The sequence below is a fragment of the Apostichopus japonicus genome, chromosome 17 (assembly GCF_037975245.1).
Source record: "Apostichopus japonicus isolate 1M-3 chromosome 17, ASM3797524v1, whole genome shotgun sequence".
NCBI classification, from domain to species: Eukaryota; Metazoa; Echinodermata; class Holothuroidea; order Aspidochirotida; family Stichopodidae; genus Apostichopus; species Apostichopus japonicus.
In genome coordinates, this window is record NC_092577.1 from 4,195,416 (window position 1) to 4,210,000 (window position 14,585).

The 14,585-nt window shown below is 38.6% G+C and overlaps 1 protein-coding gene across 1 annotated transcript; it reads left to right on the forward strand.

The window, feature by feature from the left end:
* The first annotated feature begins 2,174 nt into the window (after positions 1 to 2,174).
* On the forward strand, positions 2,175 to 4,128 carry LOC139984314 (uncharacterized). The gene has a single exon (XM_071998179.1). It carries the CDS (start codon positions 2,282 to 2,284, stop codon positions 4,088 to 4,090), a length of 1,809 nt encoding a protein of 602 aa, XP_071854280.1. The 5' UTR covers positions 2,175 to 2,281; the 3' UTR covers positions 4,091 to 4,128.
* The last annotated feature ends 10,457 nt before the right edge of the window (positions 4,129 to 14,585 follow it).

Consider the following 14,585-nt stretch of genomic DNA (forward strand, 5'->3'; position numbering starts at 1 on the left):
ATTACACCAGAATAGTCAACCTGTCATGTTGTCTATACAATTTAATGTAGTACAGAGCAGCCATCAAAATTCATTCAGGCCCCACAACCCATGTTTGTTTTTTGTTTGTTTTTTTGTTTACTTTGGACTAGATGTTACCAAAACAGCTCGAGCAACAAGCAAAAAATCTATAAATATAAAGGATATCTGGTTATAGCCTGCAACTCACTAAAATAGACCCCCCCCCCCTTCTTAGGTCATGCCCTGTAATTTGCAGATCTTCAGTATTGAAAGAAGAACATCACATTGACCAACATTTCACATTAGTGTTCTGTACATGTACAATCAAGTTCTAAAGGACACATTCATCATTTGAAAATTCAGAGCTGGACTTCAACTTTTAGTTCTCCTACAGGCTACATCAGCTCTCTGATTAAAGTAAAGTAAAGTAAAATTTATTGATATTCATTATAAAATGACAATATAATAAAATGGACTACAGCATCTCAAAAATAGGTTAAAAAAAGTTATCTATGTATCATACAATTCAAAGTTTTAATACTTCTAGGTAAATATGATCGCCTAACCCGTTCTGTCCGCATACATGGGATCGTGTAAAATCTACATGGTTTCATGTAAAATCAAAGAGAGGGTGATCGGAATCCTCGACTATAGAAGAAGCACACTGACATATTATATCAATAAAATTATAGTTTAATGAAGACATTTTAATTAATTGAAGTTTAATGTTGACAAATTGACCTGTACTATACCACACCATATGAAACAGATATTGTTACAAGAGTTGTAAACATGTCATATCATAATTAGGGGCTATTTTCTGCTATATATGATGAAAGCTCTCACAGGCTGTATACTTGGCCATTAAAAATGTCATTGAGTAAGGCGAACGATGTTAACTTTTGTTCTTATATTTTCATCTGCATGTTGTCATTCCCATGTTCCCTGTAGTGACAGCTATTAATAAGTACATACTAGAACCACCCAAAATACATAATTGGTCTTTTTACCTTAGACTAGTTTATACCTTGCTTTTGAACAAATATTTGATTTGTTGATGGTTTTAATATCTTCTCAACTACTGTACACATCTCAACAGTGTATGCAGTACTGTAGTTTAACCTAGTTGTAGTAACGTCTTACAATTATTGTATGTACATCATTTTAATACAGCTAATAGCTGCAGTCTGTGTTAAATTTGCAACAAACTGGTGGTAGCCTGTACCTGGTCAGTTAATTAATTGGGTCATTCCATGCCAAATCAACAGCTCTAGGCCTCCACGTCGAGACTCTCAAAATCGCCTAAAAATTGATATAGTGTCTTGCCATGTGTCTCAAAGGATGAAATTGGGCACAAAAAAAAAAGTTGAAAACGGATATGGCCCCGCCTAGCAACCAAATCCAGCTTGCATTTTGACAGCCGTAAATTTGTGTCAAGTTTGGAGGCATCTTTTGCATAAATGTAAAGTATTTTATGTCTGATGTTGCAGATGTTGTGGAAGACATGTGACCAGTCTTCAAGTTTAGCTAATTTTGAAGAAATTTACGGTCTCAATTTTTTTGTAACAAGTAATTAAAATGGCAGAAAATGAGATAGGGGCCTTTTCTGGCCCTACTTTGAGTGTGCTCTATATTCACAAGCAAAGGCATGTTTGAGTTTTAATTTGCATAGGATCCTTTTCCAGTGGTAGTTGTACGGGAAAACTGCCAAAAAAGTCAAGCGGGTCGTACGTTTTACGAACAGCGCCCTCAAACTTAAGAAATCTCAACAACTCTGTAACTGGACGACATACATTAATCTTGGAGTGACTCGAACCGGGGACATTGTGATTGGAAGGCACCGGCATTAACCACTGAGCTTACACTCCATTATGAGCTGATATTTGATAAAAATTCAAAATATTCTTTCTTTGGTATTTTCTTTCAGCTTGCATCAAAATGGCATCCAACTCAACCGTTTTAAATGATATTGATGAAAATTTCCTCCTCTGCTCAATTTGTCTTGAGCAGTTTAAAGACCCCAAATTACTACCCTGCCTACATCGATTTTGCAGCGCCTGCTTGGAGCCACTTATAGGTAAAGCTGGTGAAAAGTTGAAATGTCCACTATGTCAGCAAAGCATAGTTGTTCCGGAGGACGGATTTAAGACAGATTTTTATGTGAACAGCTTTGAAGTCGGAAATTATCAAGAAATGCTATGGTTGTACCCTTGATCTTGCAGTTACTGCATACTGCTTTAAGTGCAACGACTTCCTCTGTCAAAATTGTTGTGATATTCATATGAAGAACAACATTGTGAAAGAGCATCGTCCTCACGTCTTAGAACTGTGCAATGTGGTAGATAGCAACCTGAGTATGGAAAAGCTGGACTCACTAAAGGATGCCCCTAAGTGCCATACACATCCTGAGAAGGTGGCAGAGTTATGTTGCAAATCTTGTCACAGTTTACCGATCTGCATGGTTTGCGGAGCCTTCGGAGAGCACAAAGCACACGACCTGCAGGAAGTGACGTCATTGGCGAAATCGGAGAGGAAACTACTGACTGACAGCCTCGGGACATTGATGGAGCTGAAAGAGAAAGTCTACGATATGCCAAGAGTATTGTCTGAAAAGAGGACAAAGCTGGAAGATAACACACGTGGACGAGAGCAGGTGATCAAGTCACAGTTTGAGAGAGAACAAATGCAGATAAACAGAGAAATAGACAAACTGAAAAATGATTTCAAAATGCAGAAGGATACCCAAACTGCGATTCTGCAGAAAGAAATTAGCGATAATAAGAAGGAGTTGGAAGAAAAAATGCAGATGCTTGTTGTGCAACACGAGAAGGTCTGTGCCGAGAAAACAAGAAGTACTGACAAACAGATTAAGAAGTTTCAGAAAGCAAACGAAGCCGAAATTGCACAAAAATGTCAACAGCTGGAGAGCTTACAGAGTCTTCTTGATGAAAAAACGAAACTGGTGAAGGTACATCAAAAGCAAAGTCACGACAATATCAGAGAACTTTCGGACTACTATGACAACATAATCAAGAGATTTCAAAATTTGACTTTTACAGCGTCTAGCATTCTGACCACAAAGCATGATTGGACGAGTGTACAGAGCATTCCTGATGTAATAGCAGCTATCGATCCGTTGATTGCAGATACGGAAAGGCAATTCCCAAGTTTTGAGACGCTAGGCGAAGTGATCGAAGTAGATCTAGACGCAAACGAAGCTATTAGAGAAGGAATTGCAGAGAAGTCAATGTCTGTTATCCAAATTGAAGGATTTAATCGCAAATGTCATTCTATTCAGTGCATAAGATATTGCAATGAAGCTGCCATAGTAACTGGTAAGGCCGAAAGACAAATGCATATAACCACTTTGAGCGCTCAGGGTAAAATATTGCATCAATCATTTTTCGATATATATGGTATAATCAGATCCACCAGCATTTGCTGCGATGTATTATCAGAAGAAAGCATTGTATTGGTTAGTGGACCCAGTCAAATTGCCATTTATGATTTGTTCAAGGGCACAAGATGTACCAAACTCATGGAAGATTTGGTTGCCTATTACCCAGCAGAGAGGGTGGTCTTGTGCGTGGCAGTACATCCAATAAAGAAATTGGTAGTGGTCGGTACGAACAGCAGAGCTTTGTATGTGTTTAATTGTTCACTGCAATACATACGTACCGTCAAATTACCACATACAGTCACTTGCTCAGAGGAAATTGCTTTCAAAGACGACAATTTTCTTATCTGCGATAGAATGGAAAGGAGAGCTTATGCAGTGTCCGTGAAGGGATGTAACAGTAGGATAGTGTATGAGTTTACGAAACCGAGGAGGCTCGTTGATTCCAATATTTCGCCTTGTAGCATTTGTGTAGACCAAAATGGGTACACCTATATATTATGGTCAATATACGTCATCATGTCACGTAAATGTACTTATCTCTTAGTAGGATATCAGCCTACCGGCGGAGAGCAACTCTCGAGTCGATCAGTAGACTCTGACGCATCTTGTATTACAACTATTGTTACTGGAGGTGAAGAAAAGTTAATACTGGCAACTTCAAATTCAGGGAAACTCTACAAGTTTCATTAACCCTTGACTATCTAAAATATTTATAGTAGTCAATTCAATGCAGTACATTATTCTATTAAATATGAAGTATACTACATATATATATATATATATATATATATATATATATATATATATATATATATATATATATATATTTATATATATATATATACATATTGGTGTTGCTGTATTTGAAATTTTGTTGTTTGTTGTCCTTTCACTTTAATAATTTAACATTGCCTGTGACTACCTCAGCTTTTATTATATCAGATTTGTGCCAGGTATAAATTTTGAATGCGTTCCTCCAAGAGAAGAGGTATGTTAGTTATCGAATAGGAACTTTTCAACTATCGCAAAGAATTAATATTTTCTAGTTTGTAGTTTAAATGCTACAAATGTAGTTCTTACATATTAGAAGTAAGAATCAACAATATTAGTAGGAATCACAAGCTGAGCTAAACAATCATTACAGGGGCGTCGGAGCCGGTACGGCAGGTCCGGCGAACGCCGGACCAATATCACGGCGCAAAAAAAGAAAGAGAAAAAAAGAAAAAAGTAGGACTAAGAAAAAGAAAAATGGCAAAAAATAAAGAACCAAAATGAAACAAGCAAGAAGGCTAAATGTGACTACTCTGGCATGACAGGGGTCTTGTTTTCAAGCTCGGGTAGTGCCATTTCCTGCAATCTGGGAGGCATCTTTTCAAAATTTTAGTAGTTTGACCTTCCAAACGTCCCCCCGATAATTATGATAGATGGCCACTCTCTGATCTGCCGTACCAATCCCAAATAGCTTCCGACGCCCCTGCATTACCGTGAACATTATCAAGTGATAAACTTTCTACTTTAGATTCTTCATTTATGGATGATCATAATTTGTATACGATAAAATGCAGTTAATTGAGAAATGAAGATATTAGAAAAATCTCCTGCCAGTTATTATAGAAATGGAAAAACTTCTTCAATTAAAACTCAAAAAGTTCAGGATGTTGTGCACAATGTAGAATCAATCTAGATATTGACATATGTTAACTTATAGATATGTCAGATTTGGAAGCGAATCTGAAAACGCAGACATTCCTATCAGAAATGATAAGACAGTGCTACCGGGTACGCAAACTGTAATAACCATTATAACAAGAGAGCAATCCAGGTTGTTCCGAAATGTGGATTTATTTGGACTAAGTACATTCGGAGGCTCATCGTAACATGCCCACCAAGTTCAATATATGTTTAGATCCAAAATTTTCAAAAACCGCGTTTTATTATGGAAAATAATTTTCATCAAAGAATATAGCTAAAGCAACAATGTTAAATAACGTTGCAGTTACTCAATAAAAAAATTAAACTGAGAACTGAAAATGCTTTTAGTTGGTTTGTGCTCTCTTATCAATCTGACCCAAGATGATGACTTGTATTTGAAGCAATGGTCAGGTATTGCGAAGAGGTATTTCAAAGCCAGAAATATGATTTCTGATGAGTACATTTGGTAACTACAAGGGGCATATGTTGTTTAAATAATAAATACACACCAGAGTAAAACACAAATCATCAATGGATACAATCGAGGATCAGATATGAACAACTTTGCTGGCTTATATTTACTTTTGAGCTTTTTAGCGTATTGTATATATAGTTTTTATATTGGCAAGAAATCAATAACATTTCATTAGCCTATTTTGGTACATATTTTATATTCAATTGTTCAGTAATAGAGTTCACTAACAAGTAATATATGATCGATCCTCGAACTCGATTAATATTTGGTTTTGCAACTCGTCATATTGTCCAACGTGTAAAGCGTGAAACTTTCCATCTCCGGCCAAGGATTATCTTTCAAATTGGTTATATCTAGAAATATTTTCCAAAATATATGTATCATACTTATACAATTTATATAATATATCCTCTTTTGTTCAAGCTCTGCGAAAATGATCATCATAACAAACGAATGATGCACAAATAAACTACTGATATTTTATGTATTTTGTATACTATCCTCGACATTTCATAGGATTCGCGCGACACGTTGCATAACTAATAGCCTCTGATTCTTACCAGGTCAGTTTTTTGTTATATTTGAGGAGATGACCTATGACCTGTATGCTAGAATAAGAATTCCAGCCACTGTGACTGATTTACGTCGTATGATTAAAGAGTCATCACTGATACAAGCATAAAGAAGGTTTATAATCGGCGGGACGTTCTGCAGTGATGGTTGTCATTACGCACACATATTCAGTCAGTGGCGTAGCTACGGGGGGGGGGGGCGTGGGGGCGATAGCCCCCCCATGAAAGCGTGTCGCCCCCCAGTCGCCTTCCCACTGGGATTTTGGGTGTCGAAAAAAAAATTACATGTGCGAAAAATATATCATTGGTCTGAATGGTCTCGAATCTCCATGATGACCACTCATGAACGACCCTTCGACCGCGGACCGGCAGTAGGCTATAGTTGCTGAAAAACCTGACGTGACATAGCGCATAGGCCGAGAAGTCTACAGTAGTCGCACTGTACTGAAAACGCATGTTAACGACCGTCACTCTTTTTTAAAATATCCATAATCCCTAACATACAAATAAATACTAATACAAACAGCCAATCAGTATCTTGTAACCAGTTCGCATTAACTGATCAAACTAGCTAGTGAGCAATACTATACCCTTATAAAAAGGTAGTTTCCAGGTACTTATATGCAAAACAAGATGTTAAAAGGTAAAAACTGCTGACATCATACACATGTTTCTCAAATCATTGCTGGCGTCATTGCCTCGATACCCTGTTACATTTTCAATCGGGTTTTCACTTCTGGGACGTACCCTGATGCTCTTAAAACCGCTAAAAAAACATATTTTCAAGAAAGGTGACAACACTATCGCTGAGAAATACCGGCCAACAGTGGCGGAGCGTCCAAACAGTCAGGGGCGGATGCCCCCCCCCCCCTGACGGACTCAAATGGACTGCTGGCGCCCTTTTCAGCTTTTTAGCACTTTTTACTTATTCGCGATTATTGACTTTTTATTGCACTCTCATCTACCTATTGACATTTGTCAAATTTTGTTGGTGTAGTTTACTGACAAAATGCTCTAACCTACGGCGGTATTTAATTCATCGGCACTTAATTCTGTTGTACGAAACTCTTTCCAAGAACTGTACGGGGTTTTCGATCTATTTTTTCGAACACATGAGCACTCACAAAGATACCACATGGATTGTGATGCTTCTTTCAACACCCATATAAACTTCCGACTTGTCACAAATGGCGATGACACATATTTATTCTTCGTTTATCTGCAAATTAGCAAGGCCCGGAAAGGGTCATTTCCGGCGATCTAGGAAATATCTTGACTCAAAAAAATTCTGTACGCTCCGCGCTAACCTGTGGTGGCGCTCCGCCTAGGTAGTGTAGAAAGCGTCCCTACAGGCCATTCTCGCCCCTGACCAATACCCCTAGCTCCGCCACTGCCGGCCAATCAGTCTATCACCCTAATAATATTTCAGACACGATCTTTGATGTCAGTTTGACATATAGTTCGGTCGTTTCAGTTTGTTACTTGGCTGAAAGCCCATTCAATCTTTCTTGATTTTCCACTCGCAATTTGCAGATTTGTCGCAAAATGTCAATGCCGGTGTCAAACTCACAAAAGATATATCATGATATTTCAAAGTAACTTACCAGACTGTTTTTTTTTTCTATTTCACTAAACTATTTGATGACCATATCAAAACATGGGATCTCAAAATAAAGGATGTTGAGAAAACTTTAGAGCAGCTTAGAAGGCCTGGGAAGTGTCATTTCCAGCGATCTAGGAGGCCTTTTAGCTAAAAATGGTGGCGCTCCGCTTAGATAGTAATAATAAAATGGTCAGGCCCCCCAGAAAATGTTCAAGCCCCCCCCAGCGCCCCCCCCACTGAAAAAATCCTGGCTACGCTACTGGCTGGATGAAGGCTTTTCTGCAGAAAAATATTATGACGAAAGATGACTGTTGCATCTATCAGGATGCAGATCCATCTTGTGACAGTGAAACCCTCGAGATGTGCCCTAACCCATTCCTAGCGGGTGCCGATCGTGTCGAAAATCCACTTGGCGGGCCGTTTGGTGATGAGTAAATACAGATCTTAGACAATTATTTCTAAACACAGCATGTATTTAGCTAATTTACCTAATATATTTATTTGGAACTTGAAGTATACATGTTACTACTAAATCATTCTGTGAAATTAAGAGTAGCTCTGGTGTGTGGGACATGGATAAGTTATTTCATTGAGACATAGACACATAGATGTAGCCAAAATAGCCAGCGTGTTTCACGATTTAAACGTCTTTATAGCGACATACGCTTAGAGGCCAAAGCATGATAACCAAAGTTAATATATTATGTATAACTTGACCCTTCCAACATTTGCCGAGGATACACACGAGAAGTTTAGTCTTCTTTGTTTCCGATTGTGTGTTCAGTGGGGAGGGTGAAAGTAACATATAATATATATATATATTTATAACTTCCACTTCACGACCGGTTTCGTCCTTTTGGGACCCATCAGGAGAAGGTAGGAATCGAACCCCCGGATCTTATGTCACAGACCAAAGTCCGTACCACTCGACCACAGTGATTCTACTGGTTTGTGAATGCGTATAAATTGGCTATGTATAACTGTCATTGAGGGCGTATTACCCAAGTGTTATGATTGTACAGAGTGCACCCTAGTGCTCTGAATCTGACAGTTTACACAGAATAAGCAAGCCAAGCCGTAAACAAGAAATGAATGTGGTATGACAGATGTATAGTAAATCAATAAAGAACAACACACCAGAAAATATATAGATCATACAGAAAATAAATAGATATAGATATATATCACAAAAGAACTGTTATAGTTTCGAAAGTGAAAGTTCTTTTTGAGGAAAATGAACGGTCGTTTGAGCAACAAGAACTTGATTTTTACCAATCATTTAGCCTACTTATCTAGAAAGAACACTTTGCAATGTTACAAACCTACAGAGAAAGAGAGAGAGAGGTGGAGAGAGCGCACCTCTCCATTAACAAAACTAGTGGCACAATCTATGAAATGGAGCATATTTAATCTTTTGAGAGAGGAGGGAGAGACTTACCCAATTTGTCGATTAAACATTCCATTGATAGTTACCACGGCTCGAATGTTTTTATGTTCGGTAACTATTTCAGCTGCAGTTTCGTCCACCTACATGACGGTGAAGCCTGCATATAAAACCAGGACCTCCACAAATTCATTCGATCACCAATAATTTTTTAATTGATAGCATGAACTAAACAAGTACTGCCATATGATTCATATTTGAGGGCACATAATTAATTGACCAGCCACCGTATGATTGTTAACACAAGTGCTCTAATTGACAATCACTATACTTTTCCTGTGTGAAGACATATTTGGTTGACCACTGAAATAGTAGTAGATTGTGTGTTAATCATGAATTTGTGCAGAGGAGCGTTCAGTATGGCTAGCATTACCAACTCAGGTAGATATTTAATCTCCCATGTTTTAGGCCAAAAACAGTCGACTAGGTGGAATTTGCTATAGGCTGGGAAGATCGTAATGTACATTGAGTTCCAGTGTAAACTAACTGAATATTCATGAAGATATTAGTGTAGGTTACATATACAGTCCACTCATTGAATTATTTAACGAGATTTCCTTATCGCAATAGAGACAGTATTCTCAATTCCGGGTCCTACAATTGTGGCAACTTTTCGCGAAACTTTGATACCATTAACCACCCTGAGCATATATAGTCGTTTCGAAAGTTTAAATAATTCTTTAATTTATTGCAAGATAGTGATTATAAAAAAATATATCGAATTTTTATTATCAACGACATTAAATATTACAAAATGGTATTAATTCACTAAATTTGTGTCTTTATCTTTTCTTACGAAACTCATTTTTTCCCCGCCCACTGAACTTGTTGCCACCCTAGATTGAAGGCTCTAAATAGGAGGTCAGAAGATGTATTGAACGGGGCACGATCGGCCGTATGTTAACTGCAAGTTCTCGTACAGTTCTGGGGACAAGATTACAATTCTTTTTCACGAGAAAATATTCTTGCAAAGACCTAAATATGTTGGACGCCTGACCTAAATTTCTACAGTTACTGCACCGAGATGTGACACGGAAGTACTAGCCTCGCATAATTGCCCATATCGAGACGGCTATTTACGTTTTCTATTTATGAGTTTTATCGGTAACTTGCAAATAAAACCGTCAATATATACTCGGGTCAACTGCATGACTATAGTCTCTTGTCTCGTTACTTGGCCTATTCTATTCTAGGACCTTTGTTGTCCGATCTTCAAAGAAAAATGGCTATATGTGACGTTTTTCTTGGCTATGAGCTAAGAATTGCTGACATCAGCCCCTGGACCTTTTTTTTAAATGTTTCATATTTTGGAATTTCAATTGGAATTTTCACTTTTTAGCATTCAAATTGTAGATTTTGTAGTCAATCTGTTTTATCGCTTTACTCTACACCAGTGCTTTTAATCGTTTTTCGATCTCATATTCCTGTATATATCTGTTTATGGTATATGTTTTATGTATTTACTGTTTTATGTCATTGTATATTCTAGATTGTTTGTAAAGCCCGCAGATGCATCGCGCGTAGTGCGCTATATAATATTTTATGTACATTAGGCCTACATTACATTACATTTTATCGGAATTATCGTGATTTTTTAAACAAAACATCGTCGTATAATATGGATCTACAATAAATCTAAGCAATATTTGATCAACGTAACTATACGGATAATGTTCTTCGTACGGTATCAAAAAAAAAGCAGAGAGTTTATCAAAGAGTAGGGGCCAAAAAAACATAGCAGGCGCGTATCCAGGATTTTCTAACCCGGGGGGCGCGAATTACTATCTAAGCGGAGCGCCACCATCGGTTGGCGCGGAGCGTCCAAAAAATTTCTGGTTTTGATACCCCCCAGATCACCGGAAATGGCACTTTACGGGCTTGAAAATAAGCAACCAGATGTACACTTTTGCCTGAGAGAGAACCGCAGTATTTCCCAATAGTTTTTTTTCCATCCATAACCTTTTTGAAGATCGTCACCAGTCACACATCATGTTCAACCTCATCGCATGTCCTGTGGATCATTGCTTTTGTAGGTGATTCTACGTCGCGGCCCACAATATCCGTCAGCCCCACTTTTCAAGGTTTTAAGCCCATTATTTGTTCAGAATTTGAAAATTTACGTTTCTCGTGATTAAACTCAATTCAAAAAATACCCATAATGTTGCACAAAATTTCATCTATGGACAACCAATATAGAAAAACCCAAGGGCGGCGGAAGCACTTTTAATCGGGGGGGGGGGGGGCACCGACATCAAAGGGCACTTTGCAGATATTCGATTGGACTGATGCAGCCTTATATTTAGTACCCTTTATAAATCTTATTGTATTTATCTTATTTGCGTATACACATCATCCCATCAACGCCCCCCCCCCCCCTCAAGGAAAATATGCATACTAGCACTGCAATATCCAATGTGCAAATTAGGAAACATGGAACAAGTTTTCTTTTGAGACAAAATGAGGTGAAATCATGCTAGTTGCTAATGTAGGAATCTTCCGAATTAGAATTTATTTCTTGTTAATATCTTACGATTTTTTTTCCATTCGAAATAGCTTTGAGTTTGACCCACAGAAATTCATTAGAAAGTCAGCGGCGTAGCCAGGGTTTTTGCAAAGTTGTATGCACGACTATCTGAGCGGAGCGCCACCATCGGTTGGCGCGGAGCGTGCAAGAAATTTTTTGGTTTTACAAACCCCTCAGATGGCCGAAAACGGCCCTTCCCGAGTGTTCATTCTGGTTCCCTGGCCTCTTGCTAACTTGAGACACCTAAATTTTTATGTAGAAAAAGGGCACATTTTTAACCTGAGGAAAAGTGGGGGGGGCACGTGCCTCCTGTGCCCCCCGGTTCCGCCGCCCTTGGAAAAACCTCCTTGAACCCCTAACAGACCGGTCAATATTGCACGAGTAGAGGGACGTGTGATGAAGAATGTGGGTCAGAAATTTTCAAAAATTCAGACACAGTTAATTTCTTGGTGTAGAAATATTAAAACCTCTTATAACGGCTATTATAAAACTTGGTTGAAGGAAATGAAAATATAGCAGATATTTCCGAAACCGAACAATACACACATAGGAGTAGGAGGCGGGGGGTGGGGGCTGCAGCCCCTAATTCGCCATTACTAATGTAAAAGAGAGTTTTAACATAATTGGTCTTCCATGATTTTTCTCCGTCTACATAAGACATTTCGTTGTTTACATTAGCATCCCGCGGTATACTGTGCCACTTTCACGGACCGTACGGTACACGATGGCATCTGATGTAATAACCGATGCTTGCTTATATGATATTGACATTAACATGTTGGACGCGCGCGGAGCGCGCGAAAATTTTTGGTTATTTTTTTCGGGCAAGTTGGACAATTTTGAGGCTGTTCATCCTGGAACGCCATTTTCATGCTCACTGATATGATGTGATATCTGCTGTTTGCTTTACAAATTCGAACAGGCGCGTAGCGAGGAATTTGCCAAGGAAAGGGCGAAGCCTGTAGGCAAATTATCTAAGCGTAGCACCCCCATTAGTTGGCGCGAAGCGTATAAGAAAATTTTGGCCGAAATGCCTCCCAGATCGCTGGAAATGGCACTACCCAGGACCATTTGCTGGCGCGAAGCGTACAAGCAAATTTTGGCCGAAAATGCCTCCCAGATCGCTGGAAATGACACTTCGCAGGCCTTGTAAGTTGCATCTAAGCACTTTCTATTTTGAAATTACTAGCGATATCATTAAATAATATGCTGAAGGGGGGGGGGGGCGGTCGCCCCCTTCCCGAAATTTGTCATGTTCCCCGACGACACGGTCGAGTTCGAGACCAGCCACAGTTGGTTTCATAGCACCGTTCTACAATTGATTAAGGCGTATATACACACACACGCGTTATGATATACCATATATAGTATATATATAGATCATGAGTAAGAGAAGAAAAATGGAAACGTCAAGAATTGAGTTGTCGGTGTAAGGGGTAGGGTGAGGCACACGCCTCTTCCGAAATCCTTGATCCGTCACTGGCTACCCTGTGTATATAATAGGGATCAGCGCTGTAATAATGTCACTGTTCCTCTTTCTCTTCCCGTGTCTTGGCGTTTTTCTTTAACTCCCTCCTTTTTTCCTTTTTCTCTCTTTCTTCTTTTTCTTTTCCCTTCCTTCCTCTCCTCCTCCTCTTTCCCCCTCTTTTTTCCTTTTTTCTTCTCTTTTTTTTTCTCTCCTCTTTTTCTTACCCGGGGGGCGCGCGCCCCCAACGCCCCCCCCTGGATACGCACCTGCATAGGTTTGCAGGAGTCTTCCTCAGGTAAAGTTAAGTTCTGCAGATCGTTGGCCCAGATGGAACGTTGGTAAACGTTTGGGCATTATGTGTCAAAATAACAACTATGTTTGCAGGGACTTTCCTTTTGTTTTTCGTGTGTTTTTTAATGTAAGATGTCACAATTTGAAAGAACGTTTTATAATCTCAAACTACAACAACTCTCGAAATAAAGAGTAATTCGATTAACAAAATTTCCGATATTTCCCTTGATATTTCATTGCTTTATTACAAATATTTTACTTTTATCTGAAACATTCGAAAAAAGGATCCTTTGTTTCTTAACATTTCTTCATATTTCAAGATTTGAAGATGTTTAATTTTTAATTTTCGACGTTTTATGATAATTAAAAAAATGAAAATGAAAATACATATGAAATGCACAATCTGACCTTCCGACAGCTTTTCTTTCTCCGGGAAAGGATTTGGCTGAATGATCTAGCACTGCCGTTAAGAAAGAGAAATGTAATTTTGCCCCCCCCCCAATCCCCCTCCCATCATGGACAACTGCTCTATCTGCCCAGAGGTTTTTCTTTTCATAAACAGTATCTGGCCATGGTGCGTTGGATGAAAGATTAAGAACAATGAAGTTAAAGTAAAATGCCATCAACTCTTTATTCAACCTCGGCTCTGCTTAACAACATACAATTGAGCCCTCTAACCTGGATGCCTTGATAAACGTTAAAGTGTTAATGGCATATGGTAAAGTATATGATTGGTTGGTTGCATTTAAGTGTGCTGTCGTATTGCTTGCAAGGATGACGTATAAGGTGGTAAATTAATGTACTGAATATGTGTGCGTAATGACAACCATCACTGCAGAACGTCCCGCCGATTATAAACCTTCTTTATGCTTGTATCAGTGATGACTCTTAAATCATACGACGTTCATCAGTCACAGTGGCTGGAAATCTTATTCTAGCATACAGGTCAGAGGTCATCTCCTCAGAAAACAGACCTGGTAAGAATCAGAAGCTCTTAATTATGCAACGTGTCGCGCGAATCCTATGAACTGTCGAAGATAGTATACAAAATACATAAAATATCAGTAGTTTATTTGTGCATCATTCGTTTGTTATGATGTTCATTTTCACACAGCT

Coding starts and splice junctions, on each gene's coding strand:
- LOC139984314 (XM_071998179.1), top strand. CDS start 2,282: ATGAAGAACAACATTGTGAAAGAGCATCGTCCTCACGTCTTAGAACTG.